Here is a 26,950-nt window from a genome sequence, read left to right as displayed (position 1 = left end):
TGTATAACATGATTGCACTCATTTCACAATTTGATTCACACTCTAGAGAAAAAAATTTACACATTTACTTTTCAGGGAAGTGTTTGAGATGTGAGTTTGGTTTTTTATTATCTTTTTTTTTTTTTTTTTTTTTTTTTTTTTTTTTTACAGGCAGAGTGGACAGTGAGAGAGAGAGAGACAGAGAGAAAGGTCTTCCTTTTGCTGTTGGTTCACCCTCCAATGGCCGCTGCAGCCGGTGCGCTGTGGCCGGCGCACCGCGCTGATCCGAAGCCAGGAGCCAGGTGCTTCTCCTGGTCTCCCATGCGGGTGCAGGGACCAATCACTTGGGCCATCCTCCACTGCACTCCCGGGCCACAGCAGAGAGCTGGCCTGGAAGAGGGGCAACCGGGACAGAATCCGGCGCTCCAACTGGGACTAGAACCTGGAGTGCCGGCGCCGCTGGGTGGAGGATTAGCCTATTGAGCCACGGCACCGGCCCTTATTATCTTTTATGAGAGATAATTAAAGGAATTACTAATTTATCTGTTTTTTTCTGGTCCTTTCATAAGCATATATTTTCATATTTCTTGAAAATATCATTGATAACTATAGGATTCCATCTGTAAAACCAAAATAAAGAATTCTTTGAAAAAATAATGGTCCTTGGGGCCGGCACTCTAGCATAGCAGGTAAAGCCGCTGCTTTCAGTGCCGGCATCCCATATGGCTGCCATTTCGAGTCCCGGCTGCTCCACTTCCAATCCAGCTCTCTGCTATGGCCTGGGAAAGCAGCAGAAGATGACAGTCCATAGGTCCCTATACCCGCATGGGAACACCTGGAGGAAGCTCCTGGCTCCTGGCTTGGTATTGGCATAGCTCTGGCCATTGCAGCCAATTGGAGAGTGAACCAGTGGATGGAAGACCTTTCTCTCTCTCTCTCTCTCTCTCTGCCTTTCCTCTCTCTCTCTGTAACTCTTTCAAATAAATAAATGAATCTTTTTTTTTTTTTTTGACAGGCAGAGTTAGACAGTGAGAGAGACAGAGAGGAAGGTCTTCCTTTTTCCGTTGGTTCACCCCCCAAATAGTTGCTACAGCCAGCACGCTGCACAGATCCGAAGCCAGGAGCCAGGTGCTTCCTCCTGGTCTCCCAAGTGCCATCCTCCACTGCCTTCCGGGGCCACAGCAGAGAGCTGGACTGGAAGAGGAGCAACCGGGACAAATCCGGCGTCCCAACCAGGACTAGAACATGGGGTGCTGGCGCCACAGGCTGAGGATTAGCTAAGTGAGCCATAGAACCAGCCAATAAATAAATCTTAAAAAAAAAAAAAAAGGTCCAATCTAGACTGGTATAATATATAGAGGAAGAATTTTCTCCCCAAAATCTGTGCTATGCACATTTTAAAAAAATTATTAATATAAAGAGAACATATTTCATAGATGCAATTCTTTTTTTAAAAAAATATTTATTTATTTGAGAGATAAGAGTTACAGACAGAGGGAGAGAAAGAGAAAGGTCTTCCATCCTCTGGTTCACTCCCCAAATGGCCTCAATGGCAGGATCTGAGCTGAACCGAAGCCAAGAGCCAGGAGTTCCTTCTGGGTCTCCCACTTAGATACAGAGGTCCAAGCACTTAGGCCATCTTTCACTGCTTTCCTAGGTCATAGCAGAGAGCTGGATTGGAAGAGGAGCGGCCAGGACATAAACCTGTGCCCATATGGGATGCCAGTGCCACAGGCAGATGCCCAGTCCACTATGCCACAGTACCAACCCCTATAGATACAATTCTAAGAAGATAACCATACTTTCCCTCAATCCCCCCATTGGTTTCCAATGTTCTTAGAAAAAAGTATTGATGAGATTAAATAACTTGCTAATATAATGACTCATTTAAAATTGCATTATGTATTAAGCATTTATATATGTGAGAGCAGCTTATAAAATCATAAAAATAATTTTATTTAGATTAATACCAACAATAAAAAAGCACTGAACAATTATTCATATTCTAGCAACAGATAAAAAGCAAATATTTAGAAGTAGTTGATAATTCTCTTTGATAGATTTGAATGCTCAAAACTATCTATAAGACTTTAACCAGTGTAATCAAATGGATTCCCAAAATTAATCCCTCTTTCCCTTCAGTCATCAGTTCTAGTTTCCACTGCTGATCTAAATTATTAAACCTAATGAACTGCAATAATAATTACCTGATTATGAGAAGTAAATTGGGTTAATTTATGTTTGAAGAAACAAACTGCAACAACTTCAATAATTCTGTTTTATATTTAGCTTGATTCTCTTTTTAGCTATATAGAGCATATCTATTTTTTTCCCAAAAAGCTTCAAAAGGAAGACCCTTCTTTGATGTGAGAAAATCAGACTTTCCCACCCCTGTACAAATCCAACTTTGACATATGGATCAAGTTTCTTTACTTGAAAAAGATCCTGTTTTAATCATTTTTTACTAAGATTTGGAATAGTCCCGTATTTTTAATTAAAAAATAGTTAATTTTATCCTATGACTAGCTTCTAATCTGTTCTTTTTTTTAATCACAGATATGTTATCCTTTCATTGTTTTGTTGACTTTATTTTTTCTAAAGTAATTAAAAAACAAATACAGAACTTCACTGAAAAATTCAAAGTTATATTTCTAAACTTTTCTTAGGATCCCAAGGAGAGTCACCAAATTCAGTAAAATCTTCAGTTTCTTCAAGGCAATCTGATGAAAATGTGACAAAGTTGGAACACAATACAACTACAGATAAACAAACACCCAAGAGAAAAATTGCCAAGCAAGGACAGGCACCTATGTCTAAGGTTAATGCAAAAATAGCAGCAATGCCTAAAAACCTCAATCAGCCAAGGAAGGGTGAAACGTTGAATAATAAAGATTCAAAACAAAAGACTCTTCCTGCACAGGTAATGCTGAAAACGCAGTCATCTTCTCAAAGACCATTAAAAAGCGAAACATCTCTTGTCCAAAAAAGTATGCTTCGTGATGTACAAGATAATAATAACGGGGACAGTCTTTCTGAACAGAAGTCTCACAGGCCTGTCGTTAACCTTGCGCCTGAAGTCAGTGTTGCAGAAGCTTGCCAGTCGTCACACAAACTGGACCCACAAAAACTACTGAACAATCAAGAACAAGACAAGTTGATGTTAGAATGCCAAAACATTTCAAAGCTGGAGGAATCCATGGAGCATGAACTGGAATCGAACCAGATTTGTTCAGATGGAAGTGAAACGAAATTTCCCAGTCACAAAGAAACAGATCGTTACAGTGCAACTCAAAATTCTGCTGGAAGTAATAATGTAGATGCAAAATTTTGTAGCACCACTGCCCTAAAACCCATGATTTCAAATCCAGATAAAAACTCCCTGAACTCGAGTCCAATTTGTGGTCTAGACTCAACAAATACAGAGCAAATTCATTTACTATCAGAGAAGGACAATCACGTAGGTACAAACCACAAGTCAAGCATTATGTGTGTGAAAGATGTTTTATCTTGTGTTCCTGAAAGGACAAACGGTACCTTAAATTCTGTTCAGGATGACAGAAAATGTACAGGTCATGTAGGAGAACCAAGAATTCCTAGTCAGTTCTCTGATGACTTTGCTGTAAGTGAAGACAAACATGCAACAGCAGACTCAGATATTTCTTCCAAAAGTTTTTCAGGGAAACTATCAGGAAAAAATTCTCCTAAAAATATGGAAACAGCAGAAACTCCAGAGAGCCATGGAACTCCAGAAGCCCCATTCATGGGCCACTGGAATTTGAGTACCAGTGTTCTACATCCGCGAGAGAGTCCCGAGTCAGACACTGGCAGTGCTACGACATCCTCCGACGACATAAAGCCCAGATCTGAAGACTATGATGCTGGGGGGTCTCAGGATGACGATGGGTCGAACGACAGAGGCATTTCTAAGTGTGGCACTATGCTGTGCCATGATTTTCTTGGAAGAAGTAGCAGTGATACCAGTACTCCTGAAGAATTAAAAATATATGATAGTAATTTAAGAATTGAAGTAAAAATGAAAAAGCAAAGTAGTAATGATCTTTTCCAAGTTAACTCAACAAGTGATGATGAGATTCCTAGGAAGAGACCAGAAATCTGGCCACGATCTACAGTAATCCACCCTAGGGAGAAAGAAAATATTCCACGAGGCAGTGTGCAGTTTGCTCAGGAAATAGATCAAGTTTCTTCTTCAGCTGATGAAACGGAAGATGAACGGTCTGAAGCTGAAAATATGGCAGAAAATCTCTCTGTCTGTAATGCAGCTGCACAGCAGTTTCAAGGAATAATTAATTTAGCTTTTGAAGATGCAACTGAAAATGAAAGTCGTGAATTTTCTACAACTAAAAAGTTTAAAAGGTCAGTTTTACTTTCCGTAGATGAATGTGAAGAACTGGGGTCTGATGAAGGGGAAGGCCACACTCCCTTTCAGCCTCCCGCAGATGCTCTTTCACCTTCGGATGTTTTTGATGGCATTTCTCATGAACGTCATGGAAGGACCTGCTATTCTCGATTCTCAGAACAAGGGAGAGAAGCTAGTATTTTAGAATGTAAACAGCAAGATAAAGGCAAGGGTATATATAAAAATGAAAACACTCTTGTACGTCTAAGTAGCATTGATTCTTCAAGAAAAGATAAACAAATTATTTCCACCACAGAAAAAAAGAACACAATAGATGGCCTGTCCAAAGGAGACAGACTGCTTCTTCCAGAAGATAAAAAAACAAACAGTAGAAGCGGTGTGGATAACAGCTTGCAGCAACGCAGCAGACTCTTAGATGCTGACATGAAATCTCAAGAAAGACCATGCCATTTGGAGCTTCATCAAAGAGAAGCCAGTTCTGACATACCAAAGAACAGCTCTGCAAAATCTCTCGACTCTTTTCGGAGTCAAGTTCTGCCTCAGGAAGGTCAAATCAAAGAGAGCCATTCCGCAGCTGCCGTAAAAGCTAATGTTGCTTTATCTGCAGGTAATGTACAGAAATAGAAATGCCAAATGCAGAACATGAATTTATAGAATTTTAAAGTTGTATGTAGCCCTGAATGTTATCTTTCAGTTAGCTAAAATTAAGCAACAGATTCAAATTTTAAATGAAAACGTAAATATCTCAATAAAGGAAAATTAGCTAATGATTCATCTTTATTGTTCACTTAAAAATCGTGATCAAGAATTGATAGCTAGTAAAAAATTGGGTTGTTTGTTAGAGCTAACCTATTAAGAGACTTTACATGAAGGAATAAAGAGAAAAAGTTAGTTTGCTATTATTTATAGTTATTTATAACTAATTTAACATAAGAATTCTTGACTAAGAAATTTTATTATATATTAGATATGATTTATGGACTTGCTAGTATCTAAGAGGGCTGTGCAATAACTATAGTAATATGTAACTAAAAGCACTGAACTATTTTAACAACTAGATTGATTATTACAATTTATATACGTTTTACAGAGATTAAGACTTTCAGGAGCACTATAATTCTATTCTGAAATTTTTAATTAAAAAGATGAATTTCCTAAAAGAGATTATATTTAGAAGTAGTGATAATATATGAAAAAAGCCCAGGCTTATTTCACATGCTTAGATGATTTCCTGTCTGTTTTTTTTATGTTTTTATGTTCCTTATTAATAATTCAAATTAATGACCCAAATTGAGAATATGCAATAGTGGCTGACTGAGTAGCTATTGTGTATCATACCTAAGAAAAGTACTGATCATTAGTCCCTATTCAGCAAAATTATAAGAATAGGGAGATCTTTCAAAGTTGTACTTTTATGTTTGTTTGTCCTTGCTTGTATCCTCCTTTGCATGTGCAATATACAAATAAGCCTTTAGATAAAATGTATTTATTTCCCCTTTTGGAATTGACTTACCTTAAAAGTCACCATCAAATAACTATGTCTTTTTTCCTCTTTACGTTCCTATTGTAGTGTATTAGATATATGTGCACATTCTATGTTTCTGTTTCAATAATTTATGTTGTTTTCTGTATCACAAGTTTTCAACTTAAGATATGGAGAATTATTATTAGTTGCTTGTGTTGATTTTGCTGCTGAACAATACTTTGAATTTTTTAACTTAGAAAAAGAAATGCCTCAAAAATCTTGTCAATTTATTTGCGTTATTTTCCCCATTTTGTGTTTTTTGGACTTTCTCTGTTGTATTATGTTAATATTGTTCTACAAAACTCTGAGGAGTACCAACATGTGCAGTTTTTACATTGTGTAGTATTATGAATTATTTCAGGAGACATAGATGATTGTGACACACTGGCACAAACCTGCATGTCTGACCATCGGCCTGCAAAAACCCTCTCTCCAATATATGAGATGGATGTAATAGAAGCATTTGAACAGAAAAGGGAAGCAGAAACACACGTTACAGATACAGATTTTGAAGATGATCAACACTTTGCAGAACAAGATTGGACACTACTAAAACAACTGCTCTCTGAACAGGATTCAAACTTAAATATTACAGATTCTGTCCCAGAAGACTTAAACTTAGCACAGTATCTAATCAATCAGACACTACTTTTAGCACGAGACAGCTCAAAACCTCAGGGTACAGCACATGTTGGCACTTTGAGCAGATGGAGCGAACTAACATCTCCGCTTGATAATTCCTCAGCAAGTATCAGCATGGCCAGTTTTTCCTCTGAAGATTGTTCACCTCAAGGGGAATGGACAATTCTGGAACTGGAAACTCAACATTAAGAGTGTTAACATTTTAGAAAATTTTAAACTATGGCACCCCTTTATTTTTTGATGCCTATATTCTATCCAAATGATAATTGCATTAGCCAGATAAAGATTCTTAATATTGTGAAAATCTCCAAATTGTTGAGGTAAAACATAGTTTATTTATTAATATGATACCACATGTAGAAAAAGGTGTTTTCTAACATGTCCAGCATGTTTTCTGTAATTATTGGGGGAAATTAGAAGACTTACTTGCTTCAGTTTTCCATTCCTAACTGATCCTTTGTTCACTTGTTTACCAATCAAGAATTGAAAATGTGAATGCACAGTACATCAGCCCTTTACTTTTTGCTTGGCATATAGTGACATAGTAATTTAACAATAAAAATACTGCTGTGTTTGTGTCAGTTTATAGAGTTACTCTGTGAATAACATTCGGACTCAGATTGGAATGGTTCAGGCTGATAGCTGAATGTTGGAAAAAACATTTAGCTTTCCCAACAGTGCAGGCCCACGAAATTGTGAAGCAAGTTCTTCCCAAATTTCAACCACACTGCTAATAAAACAAGAGAAATTCCTGTGTCTTTCTTTTTGAAATTTATCCAGAAAGAGGCATCTGCCCCATATTGAAAAACAGTGGGGAAACTGTCTCCCTGCCTTATCTACAGAGACTCAGAGTTCAGTACTCTCCATTTTTTCTATTCCATGTAAGGAATATTTTGGAATTGCACCTGCAGTATGCTGGCACTGAATAATAACTTGAAAACGGGTATGTGAGACATTCATGGAATTGAATTGAATTGAACTGAATTGTCTCTGTGCTTTTTTTTGCTTGTCTCTAAACTTTAGTTCCTTTTTATTGTAAGATTTATTTTTTTTATTTGAGAGTTAGAGTTACAGGCCGAGAGAGGGAAAAGCAAAGGTTATTCATCTGTTGGTTCACTCCCCAAATGGCTGCAGTGGCCAGAGCTAGGCTGATCCGAAGCCAGGAGCCAGGAGCTTCTTCCCAGTCTCCAATGTAGTTGCAGGGGTCCAAGCATGTGGGCCATCTTCCACTACTTTCCCAGGCCATAAGCAGAGAGCTGGACAGAAGAGGAGCAGCCAGGACCTGAACAGGTGCTCACATGGGAAGTTAGCACCGCAGGCAAAGGCTTAACCTACTATGTCACAGCACCAGCCTCCCTATTTTCTTGATCAGATTGGCTTTCACTCTCTAATTTTGTTTGAAAGGCAAAAGAGAAAACATTTCCTAAAAAGTGCAACTGGGGAGTGAATACTTGAACTTTTGATATTGGTAGATGTTTGCCCTTAGGGTAATGAGATTTCATATATTGGTTTCTAAAAGCTTTTTCCCTAAAATACCTGTAGATCAGAAATTTGAGAAGTATTTTAGTTCTTTTTCTAAATTAGCAAATTTTTCAACAAGTGATCAACAGGGAGAATCTAACTATATTGAATATCAGCAATCATTAATACACAATCATTTGTTCTTATATAATAACATAATTAGCTTTAGCTATTTAATCTATTACGCCACAAAGTTACTACTCTTTTATTTACCCAGAAACCTTTTATTTAAGGAATACAAACTTCATATGTTTCATAATTACAACTTTAGGAACATGGTGATTCTTCCCACCATACCTGTGCTGCCACTCACTCTCCCATTCCTCTTCCTCCTCCGTCTCCTATTCTCATTTTTTTTACTAAGCTCTATTCTCAATTAACTTTATACACATGTGATTAACTCTATGTTAAGTAAAGAGTTTAGCAAATAGTTTAAAAAAAAAAAATGTTCCTCAACAGTAGAGACAAGGGTTGTTCAAAGTCATTGCTTCTCAAAGTATCAATTTCACTTTTACAGATTGCCTTTTAAGTGCATGTGATTAACTCTATGTTAAGTAAAGAGTTTAACAAATAGTTAAAAAAAAAAAAACTGTTCCTCAAAGTCATTGCTTCTCAAAGTATCAATTTCACTTTTACAGATTGCCTTTTAAGTGCTTTTTACTTATCACTGGTCAGGTAGAACATATGGTATTTGGCCTTTTCAGACTGGCTTATTTCACTAAGTATGATGTTTTCAAGTTTCATCCATTTTGTTGCAGATGACCAGATTACATTTTTTGGTAGTATTCCTTGGTATACATATCCTATAATTTCTTTATCCAGTCTACAAATGATTGGACTCCATATCTTAGCTATTGTGAATTGAACTGCAATAAGCATGGAGGTACAGATAACTCATATGCTGATTTCATTTCCCTTGGGCAAATTCCCAGGAGTGGGATGGCTAGCTCATATTATAATTCTATATTCAGATTTCTGAGGTATCTCCATACTGTCTTCCATAGTGGCTTTACCAGTTTACATTCCCACCAACAGTGGATTAGGATACCTTTTCCCCCACATCCTCTCCAGCATTTGTTGTTTGTTGATTTCTGTATGAAGGCCATTCTAACTGGGGTGAGGTGAAACCTCATTGTGGCTTTGATATGCATTTCCCTGATAGCTTGTGATCCTGAACATTTTTTTATGTGTCTGTTGGCCATCTGGGTTTCCTCTTTTGAAAAATACCTCTTTAAGTCCTTTGCCTATCTCTTAACTGGGTTGATTTTTTTGTTGTTTTTGTTGAATTTTTTTTTTTAAGATAAATTTATTTATTTGAAAGTCAGAGTTACACAGAGAAGGAGAGGCAGACAGAGAGGTCTTCCATCCAATGATTCATTCCCCAATTGGCTGCAATGGCTGGAGCTGCCCCGATCTGAAACCAGGAGCCAGAAACTTCTTCCAGGTCTCCCATGTGGGTGCAGAAGCACAAGGACATGGGCCATTTTCTACTGCTTTCCCAGGCCACAGAAGAGAGCTGGATGAGAAGTGGAGCAACTGGGACTCAAACCGGTGCCTATATGGGATGCGTACACTGGAGGCTGCAGCTTTACCCGCTTTGCCACAGTACCAGCCCCTGCTGAGTTTCTTGATCTCTTTATATAGTCCACTTATTAATCCTTTATCAGTTGAATAGTTTGCAAATAATTTCTCCCATCCTGTCAGTTGTCTCTTCACTTTCCTGAGTGTTTCTTTTGTAGTACAGAATCTTCTCAATTTGATATAATCCCATTTGTCAATTTTGGCTTTGATTGCCTGTGCCTCTGGGGCCTTTTCCAAGAACTGTTTGCCTATGCCAATGTCTTGTAGGGTTTCCCCAATGTTCTCTAATAATTTGATGGCATTGGGTCATAGATTTAGGTCTTTAATCCATTTTGAGTGCATTTTTTGTGTAAGGTGTAAGGTAAGGGTCTGGCTATTGATTTTTGTGTGTTGATTTTATATCCTGCTACTTTACCAAACTCTTCTATGAGTTCCAATAGTCTTAGTAGAGCCTTTTGGATCCCCTATATATAGAATCATGTCATCTGCAATAGGGATAGTTTGACTTCCTCCTTCCAATTTGTATCCCTTTGATTTCTTTTTCTTGCCTAATGGCTCTGCCTAAAACTTCCAGGACTATATTGAATAGCAGTTGTGAGAGTGGGCACCCGTGTCTGATTCTGGATCATAGTGGGAATGCTTCCGTTTTTCCCCATTCATTATGAAACTGGCTATGGATTTGTCATAGATTGCCTTGATTGTGTTAAGGAATGTTCCTTCTATACCAAATTTGCTTAGCGTTTTCGTCATGAAATGGTATTGTATTTTATCACATGCTTGCTTTGCATCTATTGAGATAAACATACGTGTTCTGTTCTTCAGTTTGTTAATGTGATGTTTCAAATTGATTGATTTGCAAATGTTGAACCATCCTTGCATACCAGGGATAAATCCCACTTGGTCTGGGTGAATGATCTTTTTCATGTGTTGTTGGATTTGATTGGATAGTATTTTGTTGAGGATTTTTGCATCTATGTGCTTCAGGGAAATTGGTCTGTAGTTCTCTTTCTCTGTTGTATCTTTTTCATGTTTAGGAAATAAGGTGATGCTGGCTTCATAGAGAGAATTTTCAGAGGATTCCTTCCCTTTCAGTTGTTTTGAATAGCTTGAGAAGAATTGGAGTTAGTTCTTTTTAAATATCTGGTGGAATTCATCAGTGAAGCCATCTGGCCCTGGGCTTTTCCTTGCTGGGAGGGTCTTTATTACTGATTCAATTTCTGTCTTGGTTAAGGGTCTGTTTATGTTTTCTATGTCTTCATGGCTCAATTTATGTAGGTTGTATGTGTCCAGGAATTTTTTTTTTTTTTTTGACAGGCAGAGTGGACAGTGAGAGAGAGAGACAGAGAGAAAGGTCTTCCATTGCCGTTGGTTCACCCTCCAATGGCCGCCGCGGCCGGCGCGCTGCGGCCGGCGCACTGCGCTGATCCGATGGCAGGAGCCAGGAGCCAGGTGCTTTTCCTGGTCTCCCATGGGGTGCAGGGCCCAAGCACCTGGGCCATCCTCCACTGCACTCCCTGGCCACAGCAGAGGGCTGGCCTGGAAGAGGGGCAACCGGGACAGAATCCGGCGCCCCGACCGGGACTAGAACCCGGTGTGCCGGCGCCGCTAGGCGGAGGATTAGCCTAGTGAGCCGCGGCGCCGGCCTGTGTCCAGGAATCTATCCATTTATTAACTAGGTTTTCCAGTTTGTTGGCATACAGTTCTTTGTAGTAATTTCTGATGATTCTTTTTATTTCTGTGATGTCTGTTGTTAATTTCCTTTTTCATCATCTCTAATTTTTTTCCCTCTTTTTTTTTCTTGGTTGGGCCATTGGTGTGTAAATTTTGTTTAGTTTTTCAAAAAATCAGCTCTTCGTTTTGCTGATCTTTTGTATTTTTTATTTCAATTTTGTTTCTTCTCTAATTTTAATCATTTATTTTATTGTAATAGTTTTGAGTTTGGTTTGCTGTTATTTTTCTAGATCCTTGAGATGCACTGATAGCTCATTTACGTGGTGCCTTTCCAATTTCTTGATGTAGGCACCAATTGCTATAAACATTCCTCTTAACACTGCTTTTGCTGTATCCCATTAGTTTTTTTTTTTTTAAGATTTATTTATTTATTTATTTGAAAGGCAGAGTTACAGAGAGAGATAGAGACAGAGACAGAAGTCTTCTATCTGTTGGTTCACTCCCCAGGTGGCCGCAATGACCAGAGCTGTGCTGATCCGAAGCCAGGAGCCAGGAGCTTCTTCCAGGTCTCCCACGTGGGTGCAGGGGCCCAAGGACCTGGGCCATCTTTCATTGCTATCCCAAGCCATAGCAGAGAGCTGGATCAGAAGAGGAGCAGCTGGGACTAGAACCGGCGCCCATATGGGATGCTGGCGTTTCAGGCCAGGGCTGTAACCCACTGTGCCACAGTGCCAGCCCCTTCCATTAGTTTTGATATGTTGTATTGTCATCTTCATTTGTTCCAGAAATTTTTTGATTTCTCTTTTGATTTCTTCAATGAAATTTCTTCATTCAGGAACATGTTGTTAAGTCTCTATGTGTCTGCATATATTCTAGAGATTCCTGAGTTGCTGATTTCCAGTTATTCCATTGTGGTCCAAGAAGATACATGGTATGATTTCAATTTTTTTTTGAATTTGCTGAGACTTGCTTTATGTCCTAGCATGTGGTCAATCCTAGAGAAAGTTCCATCCACTTGTGAGAAGCATGTGTATTCTACACTTGTAGAATGAAAAGTTCTGTAGATAACTGTTAGGTCCATTTGGTCTATAATGTCAGTTAACTCTGCTGTTTCTTTGTTAATTTTCTTCTGGTTGATCTGTCCATTGCTGAAAGTGGGTTACTGAAGTCCCCCATTACTATTGTAGTGGAGTCTATATCTCCCTTTAGATCCCTTAAGTTTTCTCTTTAAATAGCCAGGTGCACTGTAATTAGGTGCATATACATTGATAATAGTTACATCATCCTGTTGAATTGATCCCTTAATCAACACATAGTGCCTTTCTTTGTCTATTTTAACAGTTTTTGTGTTGAAGTCTATTTTGTCTGATATTATGATGGCTACACCAGCTCTCCTTTGGTTTCTGTTGGCATGGAATATCTTTTTCTATCCTTTCACTTTGTTTGCGTGCATCTTTGTTGCTGATTATTAACCCTTTAGCATATATATTGTTTGCAAATACATTATCCCAGTCTGTAGGCTGTTTTTTCACACTGTTGGTTGTTTCCTTTGCTGTGCAGAAGATTTCCAGTTTGGTGTTATCTCATTTGTCTGTTTTCGCTTTTGTTCCTTGTACTCATGGGATCAGATCCAAAGAATAATTGCATAGACCAATGTCAACAAGCTTTTTCCTTATGTTTTCTCCTAGGAGTTTTATTATTTCAGGTCTTATATTTAAGTGTTTACCTGGAGTTGACATTTGTATATGGGATAAGTGTCTGGTTTCATATTCTGCATGTGGACATCTAGTTTTCTCAGCACTATTTATTGATTTCCCCACTGTGTTCTTGGTGTCTTTACCAAGGATCAGTTGACCATAAATGTGTGGATTTATTTCTGGGTTCTCTGTTTTGTTCCATGGGACCTAATACCTGTTTTTGCACCAGTACCATACTGATTTTACTATATCACCATAGTATATTTTGACATCAGATAGTGTGATGACTATAGTTTTGATCTTTTTGTTAAATATTGCTTTGTCTGTTTGAGATCTTTTATGGTTCTATGTAAATTTTGGGATTTTTTTTCTATTTCTGTGAAACATGGCTTTTGGTGTTTTGATAAGGATTGCAATGAATCTGAAGTTCTATTGTAAATGGTGGTTATAGTTAAGTGGGGGGGGGGTTATAAATTATTTTTATCTTTTAACTCACCCATAATTTTTCATGTTTTCTAGTACAGAAAAGTGAGTTTTATTGTTTATGAGTAAATAGCACAGGTTAAGTGGAAAGCTAATGATTCCTGGTCAGAAAAAAAAAAGACAACTTTCAATTTAGATGTTAATTTGAGATATCATTAAGAACATTAAGGTACACAATATAATGTCTTTCAAAATTCAGAAACCCAACAAACCACAATCTTTCCACATATCCACTCTTTTTGCTGCAAGTCTTCCTTCCTTCCCTCCCTCCCTCCCTCTCCCTTCCCTTCCCTCTCCCTTTCCTCTCCCTTCCCTTCCTTTCCCTCTCCCTCCTTTCCCTCTCCCTTCCCTTCCTTTCCCTCTCCCTTCCCTCTCCCTTTCCTTCCCTTCCCTCTCCCTTCCCTCTCCCTTCCCTTCCCTTCCCTTCCCTTCCCTTCCCTTCCCTCTCCCTTTCCTCCCCTCTCCCTCCCCTCCCCTCCCCTTCCCTCCCCTTCCTTTCTCTTCCCTTTTTTTTCTTTTCAGGGAGAAGTGCTAGGATGGGAACTTTGGCTCAGTTTAACGAATTCTTACAGGAGCTATTTTAGAGTTGGAATTAGCTACATATTCCTCTCTGGTGATGTTGATACTATTTTTGTATTATAAATTCTGACACCAGGCTTACTTTGAATTTGGCTTAGCTAGATATGAGAAATGTCTTTCTACCATGTAAATATTGCATGGTGTCAATGATTCACCTCTCAGGGCTGGTATTATGGTGCAGCAGGTTAAGCCACCATCTGAGACACCTGCCTCCCATATGAGCACCAGATCGAGTCCCGCTGCTCCACTTGTAGTCCAGCTCCCTGCTAGTGCACCTGGACGGGCAGTGAAGGATGGGGCCTTTGCCACCTATGTGGAAAAACCAGGAATTCCAGGCTCCTGGCTTTGGCTTGGCCCAGCCCTGGCTATTATGGCCATGTGAGGAGTGAATCAAATGACAGAAGATGTCCCTCTCTCTGTGTGTCTCTCCCTCTCTCTGTAATTCTCTGCTTTTCAAGTAAATCAATTAATTTAAAAAATGATTCACCTCATATGTTGGTTTATTAATTACTTCAATATTTAGGCAATATTAACAAGAATTTTAATACTAAATGAGAATTTCCATTCTTTGTATTTTTTTAATGTTCTCTTGACCAATTAAACATTGAATTTCCAAGTCAGTGTTACAGGAAAATGGCAGTGGAGAAGTTATTGTCACCTCAGTTCTTTGTCTCACAGGAAAGAAGAATTTCCGAGCTGACAGCAGAGAGATTTACATAGATTTATTACAGTCAAAAGCCTCCAGCCAGAGTGGCATGGAGGGGGGATTTCAAGAAAGAAAAAAACCCAAAAGGCCCCATGGCATTCAGGTTTTTAAGTACAATTTGGAAGCAAAAAAAACCTTGGCAATCAGATTGGTATTCAGTTACCAGATGGAGAGAAAACCCATCAAAAGGCCTGTATGGCCTGCTAAAACAAAAAACCATACAGGGAACCGGTGCTGTGGCAGAGTGGGTAAAGCTGCCGCCTGCAGTGCCGGCATCCCATATGGGTGCCGGTTCGAGTCCCGGTTGCTCCACTTCTGATTCAGCTCTCTGCTATGGCCTGGGAAAGAAGTAAAAAATGGCCCAGATGCTTGGGCCTCTGCATCTGCGTGGGAGACCTGGAAGAAGCTCCTGGCTCCTGGCTTCGGATTGGTACAGCTCTGGCTGTTGCGGCCAATTGGGAAGTGAACCAGTGGATGGAAGACCTCTCTCTCTGCCTCTCCTTCTCTTTCTGTGTAACTCTTAAAAATAAATACGTAAATCATAAAAAAAAAAAAACCATACAGAAAGGTGGAAGAAGTAACTTGTTTTCACATAAGCTGTGAGCTCAGAAAGCGCTCCCTTGCTACTCTCATGGTAAAAACAGGTTGGCAGGCCAGCGCCGCGGCTCACTAGGCTAATCCTCCACCTTGTGGTGCTGGCACACCGGGTGCTAGTCCCAGTCGGGGCGCTGGAATCTGTCGCAGTTGCCCCTCTTCCAGGCCAGCTCTCTGCTGTGGCCCGGGAGTGCAGTGGAGGATGGCCCAAGTGCTTGGGCCCTGCACCCCAAGGGAGACCATGAGAAGCACCTGGCTCCTGCCATCGGATCAGCGCAGTGCGCCGGCCGCGGTGGCCATTGGAGGGTGAACCAACGGCAAAGGAAGACCTTTCTCTCTGTCTCTCTCTCTCACTGTCCACTCTGCCTGTCAAAAAAAAAAAAAAAAAAAAAAAAAAAAAAAAAAAAAAAACAGGTTGGCCTATTTGTTCTTGCTAAAGATAAGGTTTTGGGGAAGGAAGCAAATATTTTACACCCCAAATTCCATTGCCTACCTATTAACCCATCTGACTCCTCACATCAGGAACATACTCGGGAATGTTAGTTTTATGCGAAGATATAACATTTTTCCCTAAAAGGGTTTTCACATAAAGTATACTGGGGTTTACCTCTTCTCCTTCTATGTCATCTCAATCTTAGATCCTGGAAAGAAAGATAAGTTTTAAAAATTGCAATTGAACTATATCTGCATTTAAATAATCACATGCTTGGAAAAGAAGATGTCTAACACTCTTACAAAATGGTCCTTTTATGTATATACAGTCAGGTCTCAAAAATATACATGCTCTGCTTTGATAAATAAGCAAGAGGCCATGGACCTGAGGCTGTCTTCATATCTTCAGTTCCTACATAGGAAACTACAATCTAACCCAGTAGATAACAAACTGAAAGCCTCCCTTAGGGGTAGAACAAGCAGCTCAGTGTCCACCAATCATGAACAGCCAATCCTCAGCCAATCTCAAGCTGCCAATTGATCAGACCATGTTCTAATAAGACAAAGGGTGGAGCTGCAGCTGGTGAAGCTATTTCTGTACTTTATTGCCCTTTTCTGGCTATAAATAATCCCCATTGCAGAGCTGAGCTGGCTGAACCTATTCTGAGTTTGAGTACTGTGCAATTCATGAATTTGCTCAAATAAACTCTGCTAAATTTAAAATGTCAAAAGTTTTTCTTTCAACTGCTTTTTTTTTTATTCGATAGAGTTAGACAGTGAAAGAGAGACAGACAGACAGACAGAGAGAAAGGTCTTCCTCCCATTGGTTCACCCCCCAAATGGCCACTACAGCCAGAGTTACGCCAGTCTGAAGCCAGGAGCCAGGTGCTTCCTCCTGGTCTCACATGCGGGTGCAGGGGCCCAAGGACTTGGGCCATCCTCCACTGTTTTCCCAGGCCACAGCTGAGAGCTGGACTGGAAGAGGAGCAACTGGGACTAGAACCCGGTGCCCACAGGCAGAGGATTAACTAAGTGAGCCACTGTGCCAGCCCTCTTGGCCCAAGGAGTTGGGCCATCTTCTACTGCTTTCCAAGGCCATAGAAGAGAGTTGGATCAGAAGTGGAGCAGCTGTTATGCCCATTTCCATTGTCCCCAAAGACCACCAAGGAGCCAAATCCACTGTGAAACACTTAAGAGTTTTATTGCAGGTCCGAGTCTGGTTGAGAGCCCCAACTCTTCAGTGAATGGGGTTTTTATAGGGTTTTCAGAGACATTCTATACATTATAACACTTTTCAACAAATCATCTCATTCCATGGGAAATTCAAAGAACATCTCTAAAAATTGATCAGTGCAGCCAGCAGTGGGAATGGAGCTAGTAAAGGTGATTGGATGGCTTTTGGGGTTGATGCTTTTTAAAATGATTGGCTAAAGTATAGGGTCCAAGCTGCTAGGGTGTGTGTACCAAACTGCAGGGTCTCGGGATGTTATCAATCACCTTAACTACCTGAAAAGACACCTGGAACTTTAGGTATTTCCCTGCTCTCTGCTGATTGGCTGATGCTAGGGGAGCTTATCGCAAGGGGGGATTTATTTTTCTTTTTTCAGGAGCTTTTGGCGTAGGGTTCAGGGCCCAGTCAGGCCCGAGTTACAAGATGGAGGTCTATTTTAAAATAGCTGCACCTTGATCCAGGCTCAGGTCTCTCACAGCTGGGACTTGAACTGGCATCCATATGGTATGCCGGCACTCCAGGTGCTAGCTTTACCCACTACACCATAATGCTGGCCCCAATAAACTATGTTCTTGTAGTTCTCCAATTTAGAGTAAATCATAGAGAAAATCGCATATTGGAGAAATTAGAAAATAACATCCAGTTGAATTAAAAGAAAGAAGAAAGAATTAACAAATAATAGGGGACTTAATTGGAAAAAGAAAGAGTAGAACAAATAAATCTAAGAGTTGATCCTTAAAAACAAAATAACCTTTGCTAGCTTAATGGAAATAAAGCATAAATACACAAAATAAGAGAGGAAATAACAGAAGTTAACATAATAATATAGTATTTTGCACAAACATAAAAATGCAGTTGAAAATCTCCACAAAGTGAATGACTTGTATCAAAATATAAATTACCAACGTGGATTCAGAAAATTTACATGGATTATCAACCTTGGAAGGAATTCAGAAAGTGTTCAAACTCTACCTTTCAAAATAGTGCTAATTTGTGTCACTGAGTCATCTCAGAGAACACAGAAAGAAAAGAAGCTGTCGGATCCAATAAGCCATCATAATGTGATCACTACAACCTGACTACAGATAGCAAAAGCATAAAAGTATTGGATCACAGCACAGGAATGCACAACTCTGATTACATCTGGCAGTATATTAGTATAATAGGTGCTTTAATATTGAAAAAACTGTCACATAGTACATCTATATAAATAGGTTAAATAAGACAAAACATGCCAGATTTCAACTTGGAACAACAAAATCAGACGAGTAGTATAACAAAGCATGAGTGGGGGTGCTGGCATCATGGCTTAACATGCTGGCATCCCATATGGGCACTAGTTCATGTCCTGGTTGCTCCACTTCCAATCCAGTTCTCTACTATGGCCTGGGAAAGCAGTGGAAGATGGCTCAAGTGCTTGGGCCCCTGCACCCGCGTGGGAGACCCAGATGAAGTTCCTGGCTTCAGATCCACCCAGCTCTGGCCATTGTGTCTATTTGGGGAGTGAACCAGCAGATGGAAGATCTCTCTCTCTCTCTCTCTCTCTCTCTCTCTCTCTCCCTCTCTCTTTTCTCTCTTCCATCCATCTCTAACTCTTTCTTTCAAATAAATAAATAAGCCTTTAAAAAAAGAAAACATGAGTGATATTTTAATATAACCTTATAAGAAAGCAGAAAACCTAGGAAACTATAGCAGTTGAAACTAAAATAGAAGATTGACAATTTTGCTGTTTACAATTTAGAACTAAAATATGTCCAAAATATCTTAAATAGAATGACAAGACAGAAGATAAACTGAGGGAAAACTTTAACAAAAATTAAAATGCAAAAACCTAGTAAACAACAAAAATATATTTAGCCATTTTCATATTTAGCCAAAGGTATTAGTAAAAGAACCAGGCATGTGTGTCTGACCTAGTGGTTACAATACCTGGTAGGGTACCATGTCCCTCATCAGAGCACCCGGGTTCAATATCCACCTCTTCTCTTGGCTCCCTGGGAGGCAGAGGTGATGACTAATGTAGCTAAGTTCCTGCCACCCATGTGGCATAGTGGGTAAAGCTGCTGCCTGCAGTGCCGGCATCCTATATGGATGCTGGTTCAAGTCCCGGCTACTCTACTTCCAATCCAGCTCTCTGCTATAGCCTGGGAAAGCAGTGGAAGATGGCCCAAGTGCTTGGGCCCCTGTACTCGTGTGAGAGACCTGGAAGAAGCTCCTGGCTCCTGGCTTTGGATGGGCGCAGCTCTGGCCATTGTGGCTAGTTAGGGAGTGAACCAGCAGATGGAAGATTCTCTCTCTCTCTCTCTGTCTCTCTCTCTCTCTTTCTCCCTCTCCCTCTCCCTTCTCTTTCTGACTTTCAAATAAATAAATCTTAAAAAAAAAAAAAAAAAAAAAAGGACAGATGGTACTTCGGTAGTGTTTTAGGATGCCTGCATCCCATACTGGAATGCCTGGGTTCTAGATCCAGCTGTGCTCCCCACTCCAGCTTCCTGCTAATGCATACCCTGAGAGTCAGCAGGTGATGATCTATACCGTGAGAGACTTGGGTTGATTTCCTGGCTCCTGGCTGCAGCCTGGCCCCACCCCAGCTGTTACAGGCATTTGAGGAATGAATCAATGGATGGGAGATATCTCTCTTTCTCTGTCACCCACCCCTTTTTCAGCCTTTCAAATGTATACATGGTGCAGCAATCAAGTGAGGGAAATTACCATATTCATCAGCTTAACTATGCATCATTTCTCTGTGGTGAGAACACTCAAAATTCTCTTTCCTAGCTATGTTGGAATTTACAACACATCCTTTGTTGTTAACTACGTGTTGCATAAGTATAGGAGGGATCTTCAAAAAGTTGGTGGAAATATGCACTATCTTTTAATTGTAACTATCCATTAAGTTTTTGAGTTACCTTCATCTATGTATCTATCTACCTACCTACCTACCTACCTATCTATTGGTATTAGTTCTTCATATGTTTGATAGATTTCAGTAGTAAAATTATCAAGTGTTGAGCTTTTCTGTGATGGGAGACTCTTCATTACTAATTCAATCATGTCATTAATTATTGTTCTGTATAAATTTTCCATTTCTTCATGTTTCAATCTAGGTAGTTTATATATGTCCACAAATTGGTGCATTTCTTCTTAGTTTTGCAATTTGTTGATGTGTAGTTGTTCATAACAGTTTTTTATGATACTCTGAATTTCTGTGGTATCAGTTCTCTCTTTTTCATCCCTGATTTTGTTTATTTGCATGTTCACCATTTTTAAGAGTCTAGCTAATGGCTTGTCAATTTTTTTAAAAAATACTCAGTTTTGTTGATCTTTTATAATTTTATAGTATCTATTTCATTTATTTCTGTTGTGATCTGTATTATTACCTTCCTTCTACTAACTTTGGGCTTAGTTTGCTTCATTTATTTAGATTCTTTATTTAAATTCTTTCTCCTTGTTTGATTTATGCATTTACTGATATCAATTTCCCTCAACACTGCTTTTCTGCATCCTGTAAGTTTAGTATGTTGTATTCCTATTTGTGCTCGTATGCATGTTCTCTTTTATGAATAATTTTGATTTTTGTTTTAGCCTACTTTCTTAGAAAACAGGGCGTAAGGCAAAGCTTGTGGAACTAATGCTTTATTGTAGAGTCCAGTATAAGAGGAGAATTAGGGGAAAAGTAAAGTAAAACAGGGATGGGAAGCAAATACAAAGAGGCAAGTCACTAAGTTGCCTCAATCTTAACTACAGATAGTTTGTTGGTTAGTCACACAGGACATCTCTGGAGAGGCCAAAGGAATCTTTAGATTTTGGAATGGTCTATTAGGGAGGAAAGATGAACAGTTTACCTGCTCACTCCTCTCTTCCTTCTCTCATTTGCCCTACAGGAATTAACTCTCCCACACTTCCAGACGGTGATATAGGCCCCTACTGATCTCACTGAACCATTACAGCATCCACGGCAGCGTGTATGATAGAGTGTATGCCAAAGCTAGCCTCTAACACCAACTTGGAAAGACTGACCCAGCTGGTGGCATCAGGAGACAACACAGCAGTTGAAGCAGGCGGGCCTTATTGCTGCAGGAACGCCATGAACCTTTCATGGAGTTGCATGAGCTATCTGCATCAAGAAGAGCAAGTCTCAGATCAGGAGTTTGAGGGGTCCAAAGACTCTGAAGAGGTACATAAATCAATGCAGTGCATTTACATTTAGCTTTATGACCACATTTAAGAGTTTTTTAGGTTTGCGTCTTCATTTAAGTTATTTTAGTGCTCGCTGCCAGTGCTTCCTATCTCTCAGTTGGTAGAAAAATAGCTCTAAATAATTATCTCCTGTAATTTCATATGGCAACAGAGAAGTGTAAAGCTACCATGATATTTATATTTTCCTAGATAACACCTTTTATTTCTTTTGTAGGAAATAAAATGTAGGTAATCTTTTATGACATTTGTCATTTAAAAACACTGTCAGACTATAACTAGACATAGGTGTTTGTCATTTATTTTGCCATTTATATTCCTTTCCATCTACGTCTTTGGGCTTTTGCACTCCTCATGAAAGCATTCTTCTCATCATATATTTGATTTTCTTACTTTTGTCTTGGTTGCTTCTTCATGAACACCAAATATTATTTTTTTTTCTTTCTCTACCTCTATTTCTACCACCTCGCTCTAATCTTTCTCTCTTAATTGTGGAATACCTCAGGTAATCTTCATTACTGATTCAGTAATACCCTAAAATCAAATCTTTCTTTCATTACGGATTTTAATTCAGTGATTGCAAATTTTTATATCAGTGAAAGCCTTCCTATTTCACTCAGAACTTATATTAACTTTCCCTTTCAGCCTATCTTTCTTAGACTTTACTGATATATGTTTATAAAACATGTGTGGGTGTTTGGAACTCTATTAAGGATGCCAGTAGTGTATTGAGATTTTCTTTTGGATCCTGCAGTAGATTGTTTTTATGTTCTTCTTTGTGGATTTTCTTTATTTATTTGAGAGACAGAATTACATACAGAGAAAGGGAGAGACAGAGAGAGAGGTCTTCCATCCACTGGTTCACTCCCCAAATGGCTGCAATGGTTGGAGCTGGGCCAATCCAAAGCCAGGAGCCAGAAGCTTCTTCTGGATCTCCCACATGGGTAAGGGAGCCCAAGCACTTGGGCCATCTTCTCCTGCTTTCCCAGGCCATTTAGCAGGGAGCTGAATTGAAAGTGGAGCAGCTTAGACTCGAACTGCTGCCTATATGGGATGCTGGCGCTGCAGGTGGAGGCTTAACCTACTACACCACAGTGCCAGCTCCATGATCCTTTTCCATAGATTCAGTGTCAGCTTTTGTTGTTCTTCTACTCACCTTCCTGTGAGTAACAGTCTTCAGAGTTAGTGTTTATTAACAGATAAAATGTACATATTTGTCTAGGTCCTGCCACCTATCCATCTGTATGTATGTTGACAGTTGACAGTTCAATTCCCATGTCTACTAGGCCTTTACCTACTGCAGCTTTGCTCTGTTAGCTTATCCTACCCCACTGGCTGATCAGCTGTTACTCTGCAATTACGGAGCACATGAAAAATCCAATTCTCTGCTTTACACTGCCTTCAGGTTCATCCTTTCTCCGCCCCTACCTACAGTGCTATTTTTGGGACCATGCTTTTCTCAACATGCAGCCTGCACCCTATTCCTGCTCCCTCTTTCCTTGGAACTCTTCTTTCTATGGATATAGAAGCAGGGATATAATGGTTGTACAGGGAAGAAGACAGGAAGAGGTGATTAATATAACTCTGGCTGCCTCCAAAAGCAATGCCAAAAATGATACCCACAAAGTTTCATACTAATACAAAGCCTTGACCTGAATTGGGAATCAAGAGGTAAATATTATGTACTTTTACCTTTTTTCGTTCCATATCAGATCCATATGAGAAAAAAAAAACCTGACTAGCTTTGTAAAGAAGCCTATGTGTGAATTTTCTTATCTGGCTCATATACCTTAGTTTTAGGAATTTTTATGTTCTTAGACTTAGTTGTTCCTTGGCACATTGAGTTCTTATCTTGCTTTTACAGTATGACTGAGGACTGAAGGCAGTTTCCTTTGCCAAAAACAAGAATCTTGCAAAATGTCAAAAATTGCAGAAATTGGTGGCTGCTGTCTCTTCCAAGTACAGGGGGAGACTCAGCAATGCATGGTGTAGGATATGCAGAGCAGTCACCATCGACCCCCAAACACTGGGCTGCACATGGGGTCTCAGGAAAGTGTGTGCACCCAGGATCTCCAAGCAGCTGGCCCCCAGGCTGAGAGCCCGCCCCAACACCCAGAGTAGCAGGAAGCTAGATCTGAAGTGGAGTATCCAGGACGCAAAGCAGCACTCATATGGATGCCGGCATAGCTGTGCCTCAAAGCCAGCCTGTTTCATCTTCATCAAAGCCGTTCCAGACAAGCTTGCCATGGAGGGGTGCAGCAGTCCAGGCTCCTGTATCGCGCTCTACTGAATCCTGCTGAGTCTGTCCACCTGCCATCCATGCAGCCCTTCCTCCGAGCAGGACGTTATGCTCAACAGTCATGATGAGGAAAGAGAAGTGAGATGGGCAGCAGGGTTGTTCTCTCACTGTCCAGGAGGTTTGCTGCCCTGGTGAGGAGTCTCATGTGCAGGGCTCTGCAGGTCCCGTGCCCTCCACCCAGGAGGGCCTTGATCAAGCTTGCCAGTGAACTCACGGAAGCCCAAGAACACACCTCCCAGGGGAACCTTCTCCAGCTGTCATTCCAAGCCTGAGTTTGGGCCACACCTACGGGGCCACCATTAGCCTTTGTGCAAATTAGAAAAATGTATCCTTTAGGGAAAATCCAAGTATAGGCACATGTACTGGAGATCCATGGACTTCCTTCCAAGCTGTCTTTGCTGGGAGACATTTTGCAGTGCATGCACTGTGCAACTGTACTAGGTGGCCTGAATTTGGGTCCTTCATCTATACCCTCCAGTGGCCACAGGGACCACATTGCACAGAAATAGCTTTCATTTGCTCACCTGACTCCTCATTCCTACCACCACCACCCATTAAAATTATTTGAGGGCGAGGGAGAATCTCCCCCTGCCCTAGGCCTGAAGCCTGGCTCTAAGCAGGTACAGGTAATAAGGATTGAACACTTGCTGTGGGTTGGCACCATGCCTCCTACTCACTGGCTCTGCATGTATTTACCTAATCCTCAGCCTACAGTACCTGCCTGAGATTATAAAATGGCGAAGGCAAGCATTGTCCAAGGCACTGCCCACCAATGCTATTTATCAGTAAATGCCCATCCAGTCATTAAACATCCGGTGGCGGGGGGGATTGCAGAAATTCACCATTGAATTATAGCTATGTTCAGTAATCACATTACACCAACTATAGTTAAAGCACAAGGAATTATCATGAAAGTCAGCTAAGAACCATGAGATAATTAAGTTGAAGAGGGCCCATACAACAGATAGGGTAGGGAAGTACAAATAATTTTCATAGTACATAAGAGAAAACAAAATATGTTTTATTTTGGTTAAGCCATATATATACATTTAAACCTATTTGAAAGTGGAAGTTTTTAAAGTCGAACAATTAGCTATTTTTAAAACTACCTAAGGCTGAACTAAAATGAGCTTGAAGCTTTCAAAATAATAAATCATTTAAATCCAATTATTTTTAAAAATTTATAAACATAGTAAGAGTCTGAGAATATGCCATTGTGCCACTTTTCCAGAAAACTGGAAAAAGATTAGATTTGAAAATAGCCACTTTTTTTTTTCATGAGACTTGTATGAGTCCATTTGCCTCTGTGGGTGTGCATGCGTGTGTGTGTGTGTGTGTGTATGTGTGTTTCCTTTTGACAGGTACAATAGCAAGGTAAAAAATATCAGGGTAAAGCAGAAAACAAAGAGAACATCCAGAGTGGAACATCAAAAGAAAATGTTTGTTGAATCTTTGCAACAGATGGTAAGAGAAAAATATTGAAGTAAACTCATTATTATAGATCTATCAAAATATTCAAGCCATTAAGTAGATTAGAGGATTTATTGCTGCCTATGAAACAGAAGCCACATACAGACACACACGCCAGTATTAAGCTGTTCTTTGCACAGTCTCATAACAGTCTGTCATTCTGCAACTAATGTGGAAATATGGCATTGCAAGCTTTATAAAATATGTAGTTTTATTGATTCTATGCTTTCAGGTTGAAATATACATTTCAATCCAAGAATCAATAATTTATGGAATTAATTTTTCATTATAACTTTCTCACAGATGCTGAATTAGGCATGGTCTGACTATAAGCAGGAATGTAAATGGAACATATTTCTGTCTAGGAATTCTAGGGAGAAGTGAATCAGGGAGGCAGGCTATTATAGAATTTCCAAGTGTATTTGTGAATCTAATTTCAGTCAGTATATTTGGGCCTGAATCATGAAGATACCTTTAAAAACACAATTCAAATAGCCTTGTTTGTTCTACTAACAAATGAATCGTGGTAATACAAAAGCCTCTCAAATGAAAACCTGTTAACAGAGTTAGCTATTAAATGTTTATTTCTAGCAAATACCTCTCATACAAAATATTAGCCTGGACCTAATGGACCAAAACTTGACATAAATTAGTTCAAGTCTAAAAGTAATAAGGTTAAGAATTTTAATAAAAATAGAAGCTCTTATTTGTACTGTGTGTCTTATGGCTACTAACATTCAATCAAGTCTGACATGTTATCACCAGATACAAACCAGAAGGGGTTTTTTACATGCAAAGATGAATGATACTTCAAAAATTTGTCTATATTAGTACTTAATAGATACCAGACACCATTCTAGGTGCTAGAGAGTCATTGGAGAACCTAACAGTCAAAAATCCTTGGTTATGTAGACTTTACATTCTAGTGAGAAAAGAAAGGCCATAAATAATAAATAAAATTAATATATATGTCAGATTATATGTTTGGAGGTGATGAGTACTATGAACAAAACATAAAGCAGGCTAAGGAATCAGGAGTGGTTCCAATTTTAAACAAGGAAGTCAGAGTAGGCTTTATGGAAAGGTGTTAACTGTGCTAAGATTTGAAGAAGGGAAGAGTAAGACCTCAGTCACTTAGGACAGGAAAGTGAGCATAGAACTGTGTCTAGGAGCTCAGTGCTGGACTGGTAAAACCCAACACTGGGAAGATCCCAAATTTCCCTGTCCTCAGACCGGTGCCTACAGATGGGTGCCTATGGACCTGTCCCAGTGCCAGATGCAGACACATAACTCCAGTCTATGGGACTCAAGTCCCAGCCAGCATCACTGATGGCAGGCTGCAGTGGTCTTGGGCTATGAGTCTACATTAGTAGCACCCAGCTGATAGCAGTGTAGAAGCTAGTACTCAAATGGCAGTAATATGATATTACCTACTAATAATTAACACCAATGGTTCAAATCATTCAAGTAAAAGACATAGAGTGACTGAATGGATCAAAAAATGAAAACCCAACTATATGCTGCTTGAAGAAACTCACTTAACCAGTAAAAACAGAGACTAAAAATGAAGGATGGAATAAGATATTCCGTGCCAAGGGAATTCAAAAGAAAACAGGAATAGTCATACAAATACATCGGATAAAATAAGACTTTAAACCAAGGCAGTAAAAAGAGACAAGGAAGGTCATTTTATAATAATAAAGGGGTCAATTTAGTGAGAGGAAAGACTGAATGACAAAATCTCCCACCAGGGGGCCAGCACTGTGGCACAGTATGGTAAGCTTCTGCCTGTCCTAGCTGCTCCACATCCAATCCAGCATCCCTACTGATGTCCTGGGAAGGCAGTGGAAGATGGCCCAAATTCTTGGGCCTTTGTACCCTCATGGGAGATCTGGAAGAAGCTTTTGGCTCCTGGCTTCTATCAGCCCAGTGCCAGCTGTTACAGCCATTTGGGGAGGAGTGAACCAG

General features: G+C 39.8%; 1 protein-coding gene across 5 annotated transcripts in view; it reads left to right on the top strand.

The window, feature by feature from the left end:
• Nucleotides 1–21,452, top strand: part of BTBD8 (BTB domain containing 8) — a 116,069-nt gene extending 94,617 nt beyond the window's left edge. For 3 of the 5 annotated variants that reach the window (XM_008264889.5, XM_089300354.1, XM_051857505.3), the window contains exons 17-18: nucleotides 2,646–4,964; nucleotides 6,244–7,105. In XM_008264889.5, the coding sequence (XP_008263111.3) occupies nucleotides 2,646–4,964; nucleotides 6,244–6,713 (2,789 nt within the window). In that variant the 3' untranslated portion in view covers nucleotides 6,714–7,105. Of the gene's footprint in view, nucleotides 1–2,645; nucleotides 4,965–6,243; nucleotides 7,106–12,173; nucleotides 12,229–20,900 lie in introns of those variants that run through there. The other 2 variants (XM_070078046.2, XM_008264890.5) reach the window with 2 other exon arrangements.
• Nucleotides 21,453–26,950: the final 5,498 nt, after the last annotated feature.

The sequence above is a fragment of the Oryctolagus cuniculus genome, chromosome 7 (assembly GCF_051225735.1).
Source record: "Oryctolagus cuniculus isolate XC-2025 breed Fujian yellow rabbit chromosome 7, ASM5122573v1, whole genome shotgun sequence".
NCBI lineage: Eukaryota > Metazoa > Chordata > Mammalia > Lagomorpha > Leporidae > Oryctolagus > Oryctolagus cuniculus.
Note: the sequence above shows the minus strand (reverse complement) of the source record. Positions and strands in the feature narration are given on the sequence as shown.